A 20,987-nucleotide genomic window follows, 5' to 3' on the forward strand; every position below is an offset into this window, starting at 1 on the left:
ATCCTCTGTCGGGTGCTGCCGCTCCACTGTCCCGTTCTCCCGTCCTCCCGATGACGTCCTATGGAGGAGCATGTGACATATACGTCACTCTGCTTCCTCCGTAGCGTTACGCTGGGCGCAGGGGAGGAGGCGGATTGACGTGTGTGTCACATGCTCCTCCATGGAACACTATGACACGGACGGGAGGAGGGGAGAACGGGGCAGTGGAGCGGAACCAGGTATCGGACATGGTATCAGGGACATTAAACGAGTCCCCGATACCATGCAAATGGCTAGTATCGGCCCCGATACTGATACCAGTATCGGTATCGGGACATCCCCAATCATCAGTATCACAAGCACCATTAACCCCCCCAATCATCATCATCACCACCACCACCATTATTCCCTCTCCCCCAGGCCCAACATCATCATCCTCATCATCAGTATCACAAGCACCATTCCTTCCCAATCATCATCATCATCACCACTACCATTATTCCCTCTCCCCTAGGCCCATCATCAGTATCACAAGCACCATTAACCCCCCCAATCATCATCATCACCACCATTATTCCCTCTCCCCCAGGCCCATCATCATTAGTATCACAAGCTCCATTCCCTCCCAATCATCACCACCATCACCATTATTCCCTCGCCCCCAGGCCCATCATCACCATTATCATTATCACAAGCACCATTAACCCCTGCCCCCCCCCCCCCGCCCCATCATCATCATCATCACCACCATTATTCCCTCTCCCCAAGGCCCATCATAATCATCATCGGTATCACAAACACCATTAACCCCCCCCAATCATCATCACCACCACCACCATTATTCCCTCTCCCCCAGGCCCATCATCATCATCAGTATCCCAAGCACCAACCATTAACCCCCCCAATCATCATCACCACGACCATTATTCTCTCTCCCCCAGGCCCATCATCATCATCATCCCCCAGGCCCATCATCATCAGTATCACAAGCACTATTAACCCCGCCCCCCCCCAATCATCATCATCACTGCCATTATTCCCTCTCCCCCGGGCACATCATCATCATCAGTATCACAAGCATCATTATCCCCTGCCCCCCCCAATCATTATCATCACCGCCATTATTCTCTCTCCCCCAGGCCCATTATCAACATCAGTATCACAAGGACCATTCCCTCCCAATCATCATCATCACAACCACCCCCATTATTCCCTCACCCTTTTTTTTTTTTTGTCCGGCGATCATGGCAGGCATTTTTTCCCCCCTCTTTTAGCACCAAATTGTCCCCACACCCTCTCATTCTACTTGCAGATTTGCTGAGACCGCAAGGTGTGAAGGTTGCGTCACCTGTGGCTGTCCCACCCATGACGCAGGACACTTCCCGCCATCATTTCAGATCCGTGTATGCAGAGAATTACGGCAGATTCGATGGATTACGGCTGATGAACTGGATTTTGTAATTTTAATAAAATGGTTAACTAGGGCTGTGGGGGAGTATTTTTTTAAATAAAATAATTTTTCCAATGTGTTGTGTTTTTTTTTTAATTGAATTTTCAGGCATAGTAGTGGAAGCCGTCTTATTAATTGAATCCGTTACTAAGCCAGGGCTTAGCGTTAGCCCCAAAAACAGGTGGCGCTAACCCCCAATTATTACCCCGGTACCCACCGCCACAGGGGTGCCGGGAAGAGCCGGTACCAACAGGCCCGGACCGTCAAAAATGGCACTCCTGGTCATAGACAGTAAAAGGCTGGCGTTATTTAGGCTGGGGAGGGCCAGTAACAATGGTCCTCGCCCACCCTGGTAAAGTCAGGCTGTTGCTGCTTGGTTGGTATTGTGCTGAGAATGAAAATACGGGGAACCCTATGAATTTTTTATTTATTTATGTATAAAAAAAAAAGAAGGGAGGAAGGGGATTTCTTCATCTTCTATATACACTATATACAGCTATCTATAGATAGCTGTATATACTATATACCACCCAAAGGGTTAACCTACACTGTCCAGCAGTATAAGTTAACTCTTTCCTTGCGCACAGCTAAGCAAGGGGTTAGGTGAGCCAGCATTGTGTATACTGTATATACATTGCAGGCTCACTGTAAGTTCTTGCTGGGCAGTAGATATACTATGTATATCTACTGCTCAGCATCAGCTGTTCTTCCGGCTCTGTAGCCTTGGGCACAGCTGATCCCGACATTCACATCAAGAGGAGCGACATCCGCAGTAATCTGTCCCTTACTGCAGTTACTACTGCTCCCAACATGGAGCACACTCTGCTCCATGCTGGGACCTGTAGTACCTGCAGTAAGAAACAGATCTCAGCGGATGTCACTCCTCCTGACACCCACTGTGATCCTCCTGTATAATGTATAGATGCCGCCAGCCGCTCTTCTATGGTCCCCTGCACTGATGTATATATACACCTATTCATATTTCCCACAGAGAGTTGTGATTAGCTGGAACCATCTGGCCAATTACAGCTTTGCGGGAAATATGAATAGGTGTATATATACGTCAGTGCAGGGGACCATAAAAGAGCGTCCGGCCGCATCTACACATTATACAGGAGGATCGCAACGGAACCCGGGGCGATCTGTCAATTAGCACAGGTACTACTACTCCCATCATGGAACAGTGTGTTCCATGCTGTGAGTAGTAGTACTACCTAAAAAAATTTTTTTAAATTGTTAAACAAACACACACACACACACTACATTTTTATTATTGTCGGCTACATTTTTAGGTCCCTGCCCGCCCACCTAAATTGATCCCTGTTTAAAAATTAATAAAAATGTTGTTCTAAAAAAGATACATTTCATTAAATACAATTTTTTCCATTACTACTATATCTTTTTTATTATTATTTTTTTATGATACCCTATGACATTTTATTATAAAAGGTATCTCCATCACTTCTTTGGTGCGCTAAAGTCCCAAAAAAGAATAAAAACTGCTTGAAAAAACGCCAAAGTTAAAATCAACATGGCGGTTTTCTTGGCGTTTTCGCTCTCCCATAGACTTCTATGGGAGGAAAACGCCACAGCGATTTGGAAAACCAGCCTCTGAGCCCAAAATTGCTGGAAAATGCAAAAAGGATAAAAAAAAACGCCAAACTGAAAAACGCCAGGTGGATCTGGCATTTTGCAGTTTACTATTGACTTGCAGCTAATATCTGGACGCTGTGTTTTTGTGCGGGAAAATTGGTGTTTTTATATTGTTTTTTCCAGAAAAAAAAAAACCTCAGTGGAATTCCAGCCGTATACTGCCTTTTTAATGTGAGCCACAGAGGTTCCATAGCAGCAGAGTCCCATTGTACTCAATGGGATTCTGCTGCGCTGTGCACACAGTGGAATTTCTGATTCCCATGTCTGCAGAAAAAATGAAAGAATGAACCTGTCCCTTATTTCTGTGGAATCCGCACAGAATGCATTGCCATCTATGAGAGGGCGCATTCCCATGCGGTCCTAGCACTCGCATTTTATGAGGGCGCCTGCAGTCTGCAGAATGTCCGAACAGAGATTTTCTGTGCGGACATTCCAGACGTGTGGACATAACCTTAGTATCTCCTTATAACACTGCATTTCGCACACCACTCTTAAAGGGGTACTCCACTGGAAAACATTTTTTATAAATCAAACTGGTGCCAGAAAGTTGCACAGATTTGTAAATTACTTCTATTTAAAAATCTTATAAAAAGACACGTCAAAATGACCCCAGGGGGGGGGGGGGGCGTGGTTGATGAGCATGGCGGTAGCTTGGATGAGCTGAGGAGGTAGCACCGCTAATTCACCGGCATACAACTCGGCACTAAATGGCAAGTCGGGATCTGACTATTAGGGACAAAACAACAGCGAGCCGCTCTGAGATTCAGGAGCATGACGCGCAGCAGGACGAAAAAGAATAGCCCAGTTAAACTCACTACATTCTACTCACCTATGGAACCAAGTGGGCGTACGGGTCTGAGACGTTGGGCAACAGTGAGAGACTCGCCGGGTAATCAGTGGAGCGGAAGGAGAGTGGTGACCGGAGGCTGTGCTGCAGGCTTGGACGGAAGCCGAAGAGGAGGAACAGCTGACACTGCCGGCAACGTGGTGGATCACTGGGGAGCCTCGGCCGGAGGTAAACAGGCGATGAGTTACGCTGCAGAATCGGACGGTGGCCGAGGAGGGGGAGCAGCTGGAGCTGCCGGCGGCGTGGTAGAGCACGTAAGAGACCGGCCGGAGGAGAGCAGATGGGAAGCGGAATACAGGGAAACGGCGCCAAGACAAGCATTGGACCAGGAGGGGAAGGTGATGCAGAGAGCAGGGAGGCTTGGCAACCTCCAGAGGTTAGTACATGGGGAGAAGGAACTGAGAGTGGAAGCACATTGATAAAGGGGAATGAAGGGCTGACCACAGGACAAATAGAAGAGAATATGCATGGCAAAATGGGGAAAGTATGGAATGTGGAAATAGGGGGAGTTGAACTAATCAGCGGCCCCACAATAAAAGAAGGAACGCAAATCACTAAAGAATTAGCAAATGTACCCTTAAATCCACAAATGTCCGCAAATAGTCGGCCAAAAGTACCTTCCCTAGCAAGCTTGTCAGCACCAGTGGCCTTTAGCCCGAAGTCACGAGTAGCAGTTAACTTAACTCCACTGCTTCACTCGCCTCCAACTGGGTTCCCAACCCAGAACTCACTAATCCTTACAAACTCCACAGAAGAAGGGCTGGGTAATTGCAGCATATACAAGGGAAACACAGCAGAAGCTCCAGTAACTGAGACTGTAAATGTTGCAGGAACTACAGATTTCCTTTACTAACATATTACAAAATGCAGTAGTCAGCATACATAAGGAAACACATGAATTGGGTACTCGGATATCACAAAATGAGGAAAAAAGTGACGAAATTGCTGTACCTCACAATGCTGTAGTAAAAGACGTGGGCTCCATGAAAAAAGAAGTAGAGGGCCTTAAAACTCAGATAATTAATATTGAAGACCGTTCCCGGAGGAACAACCTTCGGGTCAGGGGTATCCCCGAAACAATTAAGCAGGAGGAACTGACCCCCTATGTAATGTAGTATTTTAATCTTTTACTCCCACAGCTAAGCAAAACAGATTTGTTGATTGATAGAATCCATAGACTACCAAAACCAAAATCAGTGCCAGACCCTCTACCAAGGGATGTCATACTACGGATTCACTTTTTTCATATTTAAGAAAAATTACTCATGGCAACCCGAAACCAACCTCAACTGCCTGGTAACTATAGTAAAATTTCTCTATTTCCTGATCTATCAGCAACTACCCTGTCTAAAAGAAAAGAGTTTGCCCCCAGAACACGAATTTTGCGAGAACATAATATACCATATAAATGGGGATTTCCCGTAAAGGGTATAGCCTCACATAAGGGGATCAAACATGTGATAACAACTCCACAAGCTTTGATGGAACTATGCATGAAATGGGGGCTTTCATCCTCCCCTCCTCCCCCCTCTGCTCCCTCTCGTAAGGAGCTAAATAAACCCTTAAACAGCCCCTTGCCTCTGCTGTCACCTGAAAGGAGACTCGCCAATGGCGCCAACAACAAAAAGATATAGGACACTGTATGATGGAACTTTCCTTGTAACCTTGAGGAAGGATAATTAGATCCCTATTATAAGATCTCGCAATAGGCCGGGTTAGCCTGGGGAAAAGGTTGGATAGTTTCCAACTCCCCCCTGTATAGGGCATATATGGAACGCCCACAAAAAGATGTTCAATGTTTGTTTTTTATTTTTATTTTTTCTTTAAAAATATTTGTGGATTTGTTTTTGTTACTTTTTTTCCTTTTGACACTATTAACTATGAGATAAATGCACCACTATATCCGGTCTGCTGTTTTCTTGACTTTAATGCTTTCCTTTTCTTCTTAATTAATGGGGCACAATCCAGAAGGTGGGAGGAATTCCAATTTGGAGAGGTGGGAAATCTGTTTCGGGTGAGTACTAAAACTAGTTCTACCTGCACCACTTCTTTGAGCTACATAAAAACTCAAGTTGGTGCCTTATGGTCCTTAAGTTTATGTCATTGAAAGTCAAAGGTCTCAACTCTCCATGCAAGAGATCGCTCCTGTATGAAGAGTTGAAATCACGAACTGGAGATGTGTGCTGTCTCCAAGAAACACATCTTAACCAGAAAGATCTCTTTAGGTTGAATCATAGGTCCTTCCCTTTGATAATTTCATCTCCGTCAGAGGCCAAAAAGGGAGGACTATTGTATGCCTATACAGTCCCAATACTAAACAACATCAATTTATCAAAAAAATATTTAAAAGAGTAAATAAAATTTAAGAAGGGACCCTAGTAATGGTAGGGGATTTTAATATGCCAGTATGGCCATCCATGGACTCTACTTCCTCAGAAATTAAAAAAGAGCCAACACCATATGCAAAGACATTAAATACATATCAGATGCTAGACCCATGGCGAATACAACACCCGGGGGAGAGGGACTTTACATTTTTCTCTGCTTGACACGGTACATACACCAGAATAGATTTTTTTTCTAATGGAAAAACACTGTTTAGATAGGGTTGAGTCCACAGTAATTGGCACCATGACCTGGTCCGATCATAGCCCCATTTTTCTTGATTTAAGAGAGTCATAGAACTCATATAAAGATTCTGTATGGAGACTAAATCCCTTTGTATTAAATCATCCTGATTTTTTACCAGCAACAGTAGACACAATAAAATCATATTTTGATATTAATGATAATGGGGAGGTGACGGAACCCACATTATGGTGTGCCCATAAAGCCACTATAAGGAGCCATTTTATTAAACAGACAGCTTATTTTAAAAAGCGATCAAGACAATCTATCGTAGAAACACAACAACGTTTGGCTGAATCACATACCCGGAACAAAGAGCAATACAACCCAGAAATGGTTAGGGAAATTTCAGAGCTCATTAACAAATTACATGAACTATATTCCTATAAATTTGATCTGGCAGTGCGGCGACTTCGAGTATCTCAATACTGGCAGGGAAATAGACCAGGGGCACTATTAGCTAAACAATTGAAGGTATGCCAGAAGAATTAAAAAATTCACTATATTTAGAATCAGAATAGAGACAAAATTATAGATCCAAAGGGCATAGCAGACGTATTTGCTGAATACTATAAAGAGTTATATCATTTAAAAAATGATGCATTGACAATTCAGCCCTCCACGCCTGCTATCTCTGCTTTTTTGGATAGGTTGAAACTACCTCAAATTACACACGACCAATTAATTGATATATCAAAACCCCTAGTGGAATCAGAAGTACACAAAGCAATATTTGCATTAAAGCAAAACAAATCACCTGGACCGGACGGGTTGACAAATGAATATTTCAAAACTCATAGAATAATCTTAGCCCCCTATTTAACAAAACTATACAACAGAATAATGGGTCAAGGTACATGCCCACGTGAAATGTTGGAAGCACTGATGACATTACCCAAACTGATGACAAGCACAGTGACATTACCCAAACAGGGCAAGACTGTAGATGAACCAGCACACTACAGACCAATATCATTACTCAATACAGACCTAAAGATATACTCATCTAGCCAAGTGGGGTTCATACGGGGCAGAAAAATAACGGACCGCACCAGTCGTGTAGTGAATATCATGTCAGTTATGGAAAAGCAGGGGAAGCCTTCTCTGCTTCTCACAGTAGATGCAGAGAAGGCTTTTGATAGAGTTCACTTGGGTTATTTAACCTTAGTGTTAAAAAAATGTAGATTAGGGGGAAAATTTGGGAAAGGATTACTAGCCCTGTATTCAGAACCCTTTGCAAGGGTCTATAACTCTGGAGTAAAATCAAAAGAATTTAATATTTCAAACGGGACAAAACAGGAAACAGGGATGCCCCCCGTCACCACTGATATTTACTCTGATGATGGAGCCACTCACTGAGGCCATTAGATCCTCACAGGATATTAGGGGGGTCCAGATAGGGGGAGAAAAATCATCGTATAGGCCTTTTCGCAGACAACATCATTTTATGCCTCACACACCCTAAACAGTCATTAACCAGTGTTACTGCCATACTGGAAGAATTTGGAACATTGAGTTATTATAAAGTTAATAAATCAAAGTCTATTATTTTAGGTATCGCAATCCCTTCGTCCCTTAAACAAACTCTGCAAACATCCTTTCCATATAAATGGTCTAATGATCAAATTACATATTTAGGGATCCTAATCCCCTTTCAGACTTAGTTAAAGTAAATTTGGGTATCTTGACAACACTATTAATGAAAAAAGCATCCGATTATTCCAAACTTCCACTGTCATAGACAGGGCGCTTGGCGGTAGTAAAAATGAGTATACTGTCCAAGATCCTATACTACTTGCGCAATCTCCCCGTCCGAATTCCTAGGTATGTGATTAAAGCACTGCAGCAACAATTAATGCACCTAATATGGCGTAACCGTAAAGCAACAGTACGGGCTAGATTATTGTACCCCCCCCCCCAGTTGACAGAGGAGGGATGGGTTGCCCAGACTTGTTAAAATATTACCATGCTATACTATTGGATCAACTGCAATACTGGTGGCGCAATGACATTAATAAACAATGGGTGGAAAGAGAAACTGAGTTGACCCCAGGAAAATCCCTAAAAGAGGTACTATGGGTGAGAGAATAAGACCAAGTTCGTATAATGGCGAGTTTCCGACAGTAGCGGGGATATATTATATCTGGAATCTACCAATAGTTAAAGACCAGTTACTACCTCTAAATATTGGGGAAATCCCCCTGGAAATAGCTCAATCTCAAATTCCAGACTCTATTTATAGGAAATGGGGCGATCAATGAATAACTACTATGGCAGATATGATGAGTGGGGGAGGGAAGCTTCTCACCTTTGAACAAATTCAAAAGAAATATAATTTACCTAATAAGGAATTCTATAAATTCCTTCAAATTAGACATTTCATCAATTCAATAAATCACCTAGGGAACAGTAAAACCTCTACGTTAAAACAACTTCTCCTTGGCAAAAGATTAAAAACTAAATGTATATCTAAAATATACCAAGCCCAGTTAGGAGAAAATGAATTGCAGTCCCTATGTGACAAATGGGAGACGGATCTGGGGAAACGTTTAACAGCTCAACAATGGGCTAAGGCATTTATATTGGGAACTAAGATCTCTAAGTGTGCAGCACATCTTGAGACCGACAGGAAATTACTGTACAGATGGCATCTAACCCCTTATAAAATGTCAAAAATCAATCCAGAAAACTCAAAAAACTGTTGGCGCTGTAACACACAGATAGGAACATACATGCATATGTGGTGGGAGTGCATTTGCATTCAAGAAGTGTGGAGGCAAACTTTCGATACGTTATGTAAAATAATAGGTTATACAATACCATGGGGCCCAGAAGTACCCCTTTTAAACCTCAGATTAGATGATCTACCATTGTTAGATACAACAATTATAATCCACTATCTAACCATCGTTAGAAACAAAATAGCAGCAAAGTGGAAGGATTCTGAGATTCCCGAGACCAAAACTGTAACTAGTTTGATACATCATAATTGTTCAATTTAGGGAAGCATGGGTGAAATGGTTAAAATATAAGCCAATCAGTATCTATAATTAATAGCTAAAAACTTATTATTTAATTTTGTACCCCCCCCCACTTAGTCTACTTAGCCCCCACCCTAACTCTAACTCCAACTTTCCGTTCTTTCTCCTTTCTCTCTTTGTAATTTTTTTATTTTTTATAGTTTTTGTTGCTTTTATTTTCTTGTCTATTGCATGCCAGAAATATTAAGTGATAATGATGATGTAAGAATAGAATTAGGCCAGAATTATTTGTCTGTATTTGTATATAAACCTAAATAAAATAAAAAATAAAATAAATAAAAAGAAATCTTAATCCGTCCACTACTTATCAGCTGCTGTATGCTCCACAGGAGGTTTTTATTTTATTTATTTCCTCTCTGTCTGACCACAATGCTCTCTCTTGACACCTCTGTCCATGTCAGGAACTGTCCAGAGCAGGATAAGTTTGCTATAGGGATTTGCTCCTACTCTGGACAGTTTTTCTAAAATGGACAGAGGTGTCTGCAGAGAGCACTGTGGTCAGACAGAAAGGAAAAAATAAATAAAAAAGAACTTCCTGTGGTGCATACAGCAGCTGATAAGTACTGGAAGGACTAATATTTTTAAATAGAAGTAATTTACAAATCTGTTTAAATTTCTGGCATCAGTTGATTTAAAAAAATGTTTTCCAGTGGAGTAACCCTTTAAGTAAAATCTTGATTTACCAGATTTAGGTCAGGGCTGTGACACTGGAACTTTTTGTAGGGCTACAAAATTATTTAGACTATCGAGCTGCAATTCATTGGGGGAGATTTATCAAAGTATTTAGACTGGTTTTTCCTGTCTAAATTTGTCGCACAGAAAGTCGCAGTCTGAATATGTGCGACTTTTCTGCGACTTTTGCTCTAGAGGATTTTTAGAACATGATGCATGCAAGTCTATTTTAGACTGAAATGCATTGAAAAATGCATTGGTGCTGAATTTATCAAAAGCGACTTTTCAGCGACAAGTCGCATAGGCTGAAAGTACGCCGAAATGTCAGACCATGTTGGAGCAGGTTTAAATATAGACTAAAGCATAGATCATGCAGTCTGTGCACAGAATTTAGAGCCGTGCGCCATTTGATAAATTAGGTGCACAATAGACCGGCCTAACCCTCTGTAGTTTGGTCTATATTGATGCGGGACATAGACAACTTTGATAAATATCCCCCATTGAGTTTTTATGTTAATCTTGTGCATTACAGCTGTCATTCAATAGTTAAAATCTATCTTTAGCACTACAAAAAGGCACAGTTTAGCCATGGCCTTATAAAGAGGCTCAGTCCTCTTAATAACTCTAGCACATCTGTAGTTGCCCTGTGGGTTTCTGGCTATGTTCACACAGCAGAATGTCCGTCTGGAAAATTTCCAGGCGGACATTCCACAGACAGTGGGCACTGGAAGAACATGGTGGATTGCTCAGAAATTGGCAGTTTCATAGACGGCAATGCATTCCCGATCAGAATTCGCATAAAGAATATTTTAAGCAGTGAGTAAAGTGAAAGCCTACTCAGCAAAACATTAGGGTCAGCAAAAGGGAAATGTTGGGATTCAAAAAAAAAAAAAAAAAAAAAAATAAAGTATAGCAGGCCCCAAAAGTATGTAATTTTTGAAATCACTGTAAAACAGCCAGAGAGTATTGAAATATTAAGATAACACTTTCCAGCCCTTATGTGGGAATTTTGATGATGGGGAAAATGGATCTGGTAATAGCATCAATGAAACTTGCTAACAAACAGTGACCTCTGCTGGATTTTAGCTACTGTAGACAACATTGCATTAAACAGGCATAGATCAATATATTGTGCTCAGTGCACTTTAACCCCTTAACCCCTTAAGGACGCAGCTCATTTTTTCTTTAAAGAGGTACTCCGGTGAAAACCTTTTTCTTTTAAATCAACTGGTGGCAGAAAGTTAAACTTATTTGTAAATTACTTCTATTAAAAAATCTTAATCCTTCCAGTACTTATTAGCTGCTGAATGCTACAGGGGAAATTCTTTTCTTTTTGGAACACTGATGACATCACGAGCACAGTGCTCTCTGCTGACAGCTCTGTCCATTTTAGCAACCATGCATAGCAGATGTATGCTAAGGGCAGTGTGGTGGCTCAGTGGACTTGGGTTCAAATCCCACTAAGGACAACAATAAATAAAGCATTATTATTATTATAATAACATCAGCAGAGAGAACTGTGCTCGTGATGTCATCAGAGAGCATTCCAAAAAGAAAAGAATTTCCTCTGTAGTATTCAGCAGCTAATAAGTACAGGAAGGATTAAGATTTTTTAATAGAAGTCATTTACAAATATGTTTAACTTTCTGCCACCAGTTGATTTAAAAGAAAAAAGGTTTTCACCGGAGTACCCCTTTAAGGAAGCAGCCCTTTTTTGCAAATCTGATTACTGTCAATTTATATATTAATAATACGAGTGTAGACAGATGAACAGGATGGCACTACCAGCTACTAGGTACACCAAGGGTTAACTCAGCTAGGATCGATATGACTGTGATGTCTGTGCAGCAATGGAACACTGAAAAGTGAGTCAGCAGTGGTGCTGAAAATAGGTATAAAATAGATTTGTCAGATACAATTGTAACAACAGAATACAAAGACTATCCGCACTCACCGCACAGTATGTGACTCGATGCTCCTAGTCAGAGACACCAACAGACCCGGGCAGCAGACAATGCAATTTCGTGCCGTATGCGCTTCTTCAGGCCTCAATAATATTTTGTATATTAATAAAGATATTGTAGATGATCAAGTGGTGTGCATTCTGTTTTCAGTGGAAGCTGTTCTTGGTAGTATCTTGGTTTTAACATAACTTTATTCTTTCATGAGTTGTTTACAAGTTTCTGACCACATAAAATGTGTTCAATGTGCTGCCCATTGTGTTGGATTGTCAATGCAAACCTCTTCTCCCACTCTTCACACACTGATACCAACACCATAGGAGAAATGCTAGCACAGGCTTCCAGTATCCGTACTTTCAGGTGCTGCACATCTCGTATCTTCACAGCATAGACAATTGCCTTCAGATGACCCCAAAGATAAGTCTAAGGGGGTCAGATCGGGAGACCTTGGGGGCCATTCAACTGGCCCACGACAACCAATCCACTTTCCAGGAAACTGTACATCTAGGAATGCTTGGACCTGACACCCATAATGTGGTGGTGAACCATCCGAGGTCTGAGCATTCCTAGATGAACAGTTTCCTGGAAAGTGGATTGGTCGTCATGGGCCAGTTGAATGGCCCCCAAGGTCTCCCGATCTGACCCCCTTAGACTTTTATCTTTGGGGTCATCTGAAGGCAATTGTCTATGCTGTGAAGATACGAGATGTGCAGCACCTGAAACTACGGATACTGGAAGCCTGTGCTAGCATTTCTCCTATGGTGTTGGTATCAGTGTGTGAAGAGTGGGAGAAGAGGGTTGCATTGACAATCCAACACAATGGGCAGCACATCGAACACATTTTATAAGTGGTCAGAAACTTGTAAGAAACTCATGAAAGAATAAAGTTACGTTAAAAACAAGCACATCATTGTTTTCCTTGTGAAATTCCAAATAAGTTTGATGTGTCACATGACCCTGTTCCTATTGAAAAAACAAAAGTTGGATTCAAAATGGCCAACTTCAAAATGGCCACCATGGTCACCACCCATCTTGAAAAGTTTCCCCCCTCACATATACTAATGTGCCACAAACAGGAAGTTAATATCACCAACCATTCCCATTTTATTAAGGTGTATTCATATAAATGGCCCACCCTGTATATATAGATAGATATACTTACGAATCTCTTCTCTTGAATGTTTGGACATTTCCTGAAAATTATCATATATAGCATTAGCTATGTTCCCCACGCATTTTGGATTAGCATTCTGTTGCTGTGGTTTGGGTCCGATATGTCCCACAACAGTGGTCTTAACTGAACCTGTTAATAAAAATATAAATATTGTAATTCATTTTTGAAAATTTAAAAAAGATATTTAAAAGTGTGACACTAACATACAAACTACAACTTCCATCAAGCCCTGATACAGCTTGTGATAGAGCTGATGCCCCAACCAAAAACTACAACTCCCAGCATGTTGGACTATATAGTCTAGGTTAGGGTTTACCACCCAGTGGCACCTCCAGCTGTTGCTAAACTACAACCCCCATGCTGAAAGGAACATAACGAAGTATATAGTATGGGTCAGTGTTTCCCACACATGGGCACCTCCAGCTGTTGCTAAACTACAACCCCCATGATGGAGGAACCTAATGTACTATTTGTATAGGTCAGTGCTACCAACAAATAGTTTTCTCCAGCTACAGCAAAACTACAACTCCCACCATGTTGGACAAAAAATTACACCAGAGCACATGTCTGATTACCAATAGTTAATAACAGCCAGTTAATAAATTTACCTCAGTAATCAGGACATCAAGATCCACTTGCATTCTCTTGGATGCCTTCTTTTTGGACATTTTGCACATATTTGCACCTATATAATGGCGAGATTTATCTCACAGGTGTCTTTACTTGGTCTTTGCAGAGTCTCAAAACAGAACAGTGACCCCATTTTAGAAACTACACCCATCACAGAATTTAATAAGGGGTGCAGTGAGCATTTACACCCCACTGGCGTTTGACAGATGTTTGGAACAGTGGGCTGTGCAAATGAAAAATTACATTTTTCATTTTCACGGACCACTGTTCCAAAAACCTGTTTAAAAAGTTCACTGGGTAACACCAGCATTTTAGTGAAAATTTTTTTTTTTCATTCTCCCATCCAACTTTAACGAAAATTCGTTGTGTGGGGTGTAAATGCTCACTATACCCTTTGTCACATTCCGTGAGGGGTGTAGTTTCCAAAATGGGGTCACACGTGGGTATTTATTTTTTGGGTTTATGTCAGAACCGCTGTAAAATCAGCCACCCCTGTGCAAATCACCAATTTAGGCCTAAAATGTGCATAGTGCGCTCTCATTCCCGAGCTACGTTGTGCGCACGCAGAGCATTTTACGCCCACATCTGGGGTATTTCCGTACTCAGGAGAAATGTACAAATTTTGGGGGTCTTTTTTTTCCCTTTTACCGCTTGTGAAAATAAAAAGTATGGGGCAACACCAGCATGTTAGTGTAACATTTTTTATTTTTTTACACTAACAGGCTGGTCTAGCCCCCAAATTTTCCTTTTCATAATGGATAAAAGGAGAAAAAGCCCCCCAAAATTTGTAGTGCAATTTCTCCCGAGTACGGAGATATGTATCCCTAAACTGTTTCCTTGAAATACGACAGGGCTCCAAAGTGAGAGAGCGCCATTCGCATTTGAGGACTAAATTAGGGATTGCATAGGGGTGGACATAGGGGTAATCTACGCCAGTGATTCCCAAACAGGGTGCCTCCAGCTGTTGCTAAACTCCCAGCATGCCTGGACAGTCAGTGGCTGTCCGGAAATGCTGGGAGTTGTTGTTTTACAACAGCTGGAGGCTCCGTTTTGGAAATACTGCAGTACAATATGTTTTTTATTTTTATTGGGGGGGGGGGAACAGTGTAAGGTGTATATGTAGTGTTTTACCCTTTATTATGTGTTAGTGTAGTGTAGTGTTTTTGGAGTACATTCGCACTGGCAGGTTATGGCGAGTTTCCCTCTAGGAGTTTGCGCTGCGGCAAAACATTTGCCGCAGCTCAAACTTCAAGAAACTCACTGTGAACTCGCCCGTGTGACTGTACCCTGTACATTCACATGAGGGGGCAAACCTCCAGCTGTTTCAAAACTACAACTCCCAGCATGTACTGACAGACCATGCATGCTGGGAGTTGTACTTTTGCAACAGCTGGAGGCACACTGGTTGGAAAACCTTCAGTTAGGTTCTGTTACCTAACTCAGTATTTTCCAACCAGTGTGCCTCCAGCTGTTGCAAAACTAAAACTCCCAGCATGTACTGATCGCCGAAGGGCATGCTGGGAGATGTAGTTATGTAACAGCTAAAGGTACGCAACTACAGCTCCCAGCATGCTGAGACAGCTGTTTGGGCATGCTGGGATTTGCAGTTTCGCAACATCTGGTATAGACCACTGCACAGTGATCTCCAAACTGTGGCACTACAGATGTTGCAAAACTACAAATCCCAGCATGCTCAGATAGCAAACAGCTGTGTGGGCATGCAAGGAGTTGTAGTTTTGTAAGATCTGGAGGGCCACAGTTTTGAGATCACTGTGCAGTGGTCTCAAACTGTAGACCTCCAGCTGTTGCAAAACTACAAGTCCCAGCATGCCCAAACAGCTGTCTGAGAATGCTGGGAGTTGTAGTTTTGCAACATCTGGAGGTCTAGAGTTTAGAGACCACTGTATAGTGGTCTCAGACTGTAACCCTCCAGATGTTGCTAGGCCACTCACCGGCTTCCGTAGGATTCAGGGAGCCGAATCGTGTTCCTCTTGTGTCGCTGATGTCCAACCCCGATCGTCGCTCCGCTGCCACGGATGGGTAAGTGGACTTCGTCGCCGGTCCCCTTCGGTTTCGCCATTCTGCCCCGCCTATTGTGGGTGGGCAGAACTGGGAAAGCGAAAGTTAACCCCCCTGCCCCCAATCTGCTATTGGTCATAGCATCTATACCCCTGCCACCTCACTCCTATCCCTTCAGGGGGATCGTGGGTGTCTTGGACAACCCCGATCCCCCTTATTTTCCGGGTCACCATAGACCCCTATGACCCAGAATTGCGCACATCGCAAGTGTGAATTAACTTGCGATTTGCGTCGATCGCCGACATGGGGGGGTCTCATGCACGGGATGCCTGCTGAATGATTTCAGAAGGCATCCTGGTCTGATCCCCGCCCGGCGGGGACCGGAATTCTCCATGATGTACGCGTACGTCATGGGTCCTTAAATACCAGGGTATCATGACGTCCGCGTACGTCAAGGGTCCTTAAGGGGTTAACGCACCATCACGTACATTTACGCTCTGCCATGACCGCGAGCACTGGACCGGTGTTCGTGTCATGTGCAGCAGGTTTCGGCTGCTATCAGCAGTCAGGGACCCACCGGTAATGGTGGACATCCGTGATCGTGGGGATGCCTGCCATTAACCCCTCAGATGCCATGATCAATACAGATTATGGCATTTGAGGCAGTGCAATACTTTAATTGGATGATTGGATCACCCGCAGTGCTGCCGCGGGATCCGATCATCCATAATGGCAGACGGAGGTCCCCTCACCTGCCTCCATTTATCTCCAGGGGTCTTCTGCTCTGGTCTGAGATCGAGCAGACCAGAGCAGAAGATCACCGATAACACTGATCAGTACTATGCCCTATGCATAGCACTGAACAGTATTAGCAATCAAATGATTGCTATAAATAGACCCCTATGGGGACTATTAAAGTGTAAAGAAAAAAGTTAAAAAACAAAAAGTTAAAAAATTTGAAAAAACCCTCCCCCAATAAAGACGTAAATCATCCGTTTTTCCCATTTTACCCCCAAAAAAGCATTAAAAAAAAAACATATTTGGTATTGCCGCGTGCGTAAAAGTCTGGGCTATCCAAATATATTGTTAATTATCCTGTATGGGGAACAGCGTAAATGTAAAAAAAATTTAAAGTCCAAAATTGCTGCATTTCTGTCACATTTTATTTCCTAAAAAATAATAAAATTAAGAAAAAGTTAAACCTAAGGAAAAAAAAAAGGGGTACCGATAAAAACTACAGATCACGGCGCAAAAAATTAGTCTTCATACCGCTCCATTTAGGGAAAAATTTGAAAGTTATAGGTGGTCAAAATAGGGCAATTTCAAACATACTAATTTTGTTAAAATGGTTTGAGATTTTTTTTAAGCGGTACAATTATAGAAAAGCATATAACATGGGTATCATTTTAATCGTATTGAACCACAGAATAAAGAAAACATGTCATTTTTACCATATAGGGGGGCATTTACTAATCTTTTACTATGTAGTCTGGTTTTTTTCTACTTCATTTTTTACTATGTGCGACAAATTTACTAAATTGTTGCACGGCATTAATAAATTTGGCGCACATAGGCAAAAGTGGGAAATTTACTTCATGTAGAAGAAAAAATTGTCTGTTCCTTTTTCCTGCTGTCTGAATAGGTTTGGCTGCTAGGTTTCCTTCTGGATCTTTTGTTTTTGAGTTTTTTTTTAGCTTTTTCACCACATCTAAATAATTCAATAACTACAGTGGTCCCTCAAGTTACAATATTAATTGGTTCCAGGAAAACCATTGTAAGTTGAAACCATTGTATGTTGAGACCATAACTCTATGGAAACAGGGTAATTGGTTCTAAAGGCACCAAAATGTCCTCCAAAAATAGGAAAAAGTGACAAAGAAAAATAAGTAGATAACTGATATAGATAAAGCAAATCCTTACATATAAAAGTAAGAAAGATCTGCTGGGAGCTGTAAATCACTGTCTATGTCAGTGTTTCCCAAGCAGGGAGCCTCCAGCTGTTGCAAAACTATAACTCCCAGCATGCCTGGACAGCCAAAGGCTGTCCGGGCATGCTGGGAGTTGTAGTTTTGCAAAAAATGGGGCCACCCTGCTTGGCAAACACTGGTCTATGTAGAGGACAGGAGCATCTTCAGGGGTCCTGTACAGTACTGGCAATGTCCAAAACAAGTAATGGAGTTGCCCTCACCTGGTGTCCAAAAGAGCAGCTAACCCTGATACAGGTAAAGTGTACAGAACATGTAATACCAGTCAGTGCATACACTTCAGTAATACAGGGGTTTTACCAGTGAATGCCCATTTTGATTGGTTGGTTCTTCCAGCCATTGACACGTTTTACAGATCTGGACTGTCTGTAGCATTGTATGTTGAGTCTGGTTTCAACTTACGATGGTCCAGAAAAGACCATTGTATGTTGAAACTATTGTATGTTGAGGCCATTGTAAGTTGAGGGATCACTGTAAATTGTAGTCATGGCTCAGAAGTGGTAAACAGCGTTTAGTGTGTGTGTGTGTGTGTGTGTTTATTACATTTTTTTAACACAGTTTTTTTCTCCCTAAATGTACTTACACTTTTTTTTTTTTTTGGTTACTTCTTCTACAGATCTGTGTATCCTGTGGACTCCTTCGGATTCGGTGGACTACTTCGATGACCAGCGTTTTTCTTTGCTTGATGTTAATAAAATGGTTAACGAGGGCTTGTGGGGGAGTGTTTTTTGTAATAAATTTTTTTTAAAACCTGTTGTGTTTTATTTTTATTTTACTTTACTAGACAGGTGTTACGCCGAGCGCTCCGGGTTCCCGCTCCTCCCCGGAGCGCTCGCTTCACCTCCTCCGCTGCAGCGCCCCGGTCACGTCCTCTGACCCGGGGCGCTGCGATCCTGCTGCTAGCCGGGATGCGATTCGCGATGCGGGTAGCGCCCGCTCGCGATGCGCACCCCGGCTCTCCTACCTGACTCGCTCCCCGTCTGTTCTGTCCCGGCGCGCGCGGCCCCGCTCCCTAGGGCGCGCGCGCGCCGGGTCTCTGCGATTTAAAGGGCCACTGCGCCGCTGATTGGCGCAGTGGTTCCAATTAGAGTTATCACCTGTGCACTCCCTATATTACCTCACTTCCCTTGCACTCCCTTGCCGGATCTTGTTGCCTTAGTGCCAGTGAAAGCGTTCCTTGTGTGTTCCTTGCCAGTGTTTCCAGACCTTCTGCCGTTGCCCCTGACTACGATCCTTGCTGCCTGCCCCGACCTTCTGCTACGTCCGACCTTGCTTCTGCCTACTCCCTTGTACCGCGCCTATCTTCAGCAGCCAGAGAGGTGAGCCGTTGCTAGTGGATACGACCTGGTCACTACCGCCGCAGCAAGACCATCCCGCTTTGCGGCGGGCTCTGGTGAAAACCAGTAGTGGCTTAGAACCGGTCCACTAGCACGGTCCACGCCAATCCCTCTCTGGCACAGAGGGTCCACTACCTGCCAGCCGGCATCGTGACAGTAGATCCGGCCATGGATCCCGCTGAAGTTCCTCTGCCAGTTGTCGCTGACCTCACCACGGTGGTCGCCCAGCAGTCACAACAGATTGCGCAACAAGGCCAACAGCTGTCTCAACTGACCGTTATGCTACAACAGTTGCTACCACAGCTTCAGCAGTCATCTCCTCCGCCAGCTCCTGCACCTCCTCCGCAGCGAGTGGCCGCTCCTGGGATACGCTTATCCTTGCCGGATAAGTTTGATGGGGACTCTAAGTTTTGCCGTGGCTTCCTTTCCCAATGTTCCCTGCATCTGGAGATGATGTCGGACCTGTTTCCCACTGAAAGGTCTAAGGTGGCTTTCGTAGTCAGTCTTCTGTCCGGAAAAGCCCTGTCATGGGCCACACCGCTCTGGGACCGCAATGACCCCGTCACTGCCTCAGTACACTCCTTCTTCTCGGAAATCCGAAGTGTCTTTGAGGAACCTGCCCGAGCCTCTTCTGCTGAGACTGCCCTGTTGAACCTGGTCCAGGGTAATTCTTCCGTTGGCGAGTATGCCGTACAATTCCGTACACTTGCTTCAGAATTGTCCTGGAATAATGAGGCCCTCTGCGCGACCTTCAAAAAAGGCCTATCCAGCAACATTAAAGATGTTCTGGCCGCACGAGAAATTCCTGCTAATCTACATGAACTTATTCACCTAGCCACTCGCATTGACATGCGTTTTTCTGAAAGGCGTCAGGAACTCCGCCAAGATATGGACTCTGTTCGCACGAGGCGTTTCGTCTCCTCGGCTCCTCTCTCCTCTGGTCCCCTGCAATCTGTTCCTGTGCCTCCCGCCGTGGAGGCTATGCAGGTCGACCGGTCTCGCCTGACACCTCAAGAGAGGACACGACGCCGTATGGAGAACCTCTGCCTGTACTGTGCTAGTACCGAACACTTCCTGAGGGATTGTCCTATCCGTCCTCCCCGCCTGGAAAGACGTACGCTGACTCCGCACAAAGGTGAGACAGTCCTTGATGTCTACTCTGCTTCTCCACGTCTTACTGTGCCTGTGCGGATGTCTGCTTCTGCCTTCTCCTTCTCTACAGTGGCCTTCTTGGACTCTGGTTCTGCAGGAAATTTTATTTTGGCCTCTCTCGTCAACAAGTTCAACATCCCAGTGACCAGTCTCGCCAGACCCCTCTACATCAATTGTGTAAATAATGAAAGATTGGACTGTACCATACGTTTCCGCACGGAGCCCCTTCTTATGAGCATCGGATCTCATCATGAGAGGATTGAACTTTTGGTCCTCCCCAATTGCACCTCGGAGATTCTCCTTGGACTTCCCTGGCTTCAACTTCATTCCCCAACCCTGGATTGGTCCACTGGGGAGATCAAGAGTTGGGGGTCCTCTTGTTCCAAGAACTGTCTAAAACCGGTTCCCAGTAACCCTTGCCGTAACTCTGTGGTTCCTCCAGTAACCGGTCTCCCCAAG

At 43.5% G+C, this 20,987-nt stretch overlaps 1 protein-coding gene across 4 annotated transcripts in view; it reads right to left on the minus strand.

The window, feature by feature from the left end:
- The window catches only part of CA12 (carbonic anhydrase 12), a 153,320-nt gene that overhangs the window by 118,645 nt on the left and 13,688 nt on the right, over window positions 1-20,987 (minus strand). For all 4 annotated transcript variants that reach the window (XM_056572856.1, XM_056572855.1, XM_056572854.1 and 1 more), the window contains exon 2: window positions 13,394-13,534. In XM_056572856.1, coding sequence (XP_056428831.1) covers window positions 13,394-13,534 — 141 coding nt within the window. The remainder of the gene's footprint in view (window positions 1-13,393; window positions 13,535-20,987) is intronic.

Source organism: Hyla sarda, chromosome 4 (assembly GCF_029499605.1).
Source record: "Hyla sarda isolate aHylSar1 chromosome 4, aHylSar1.hap1, whole genome shotgun sequence".
NCBI classification, from domain to species: Eukaryota; Metazoa; Chordata; class Amphibia; order Anura; family Hylidae; genus Hyla; species Hyla sarda.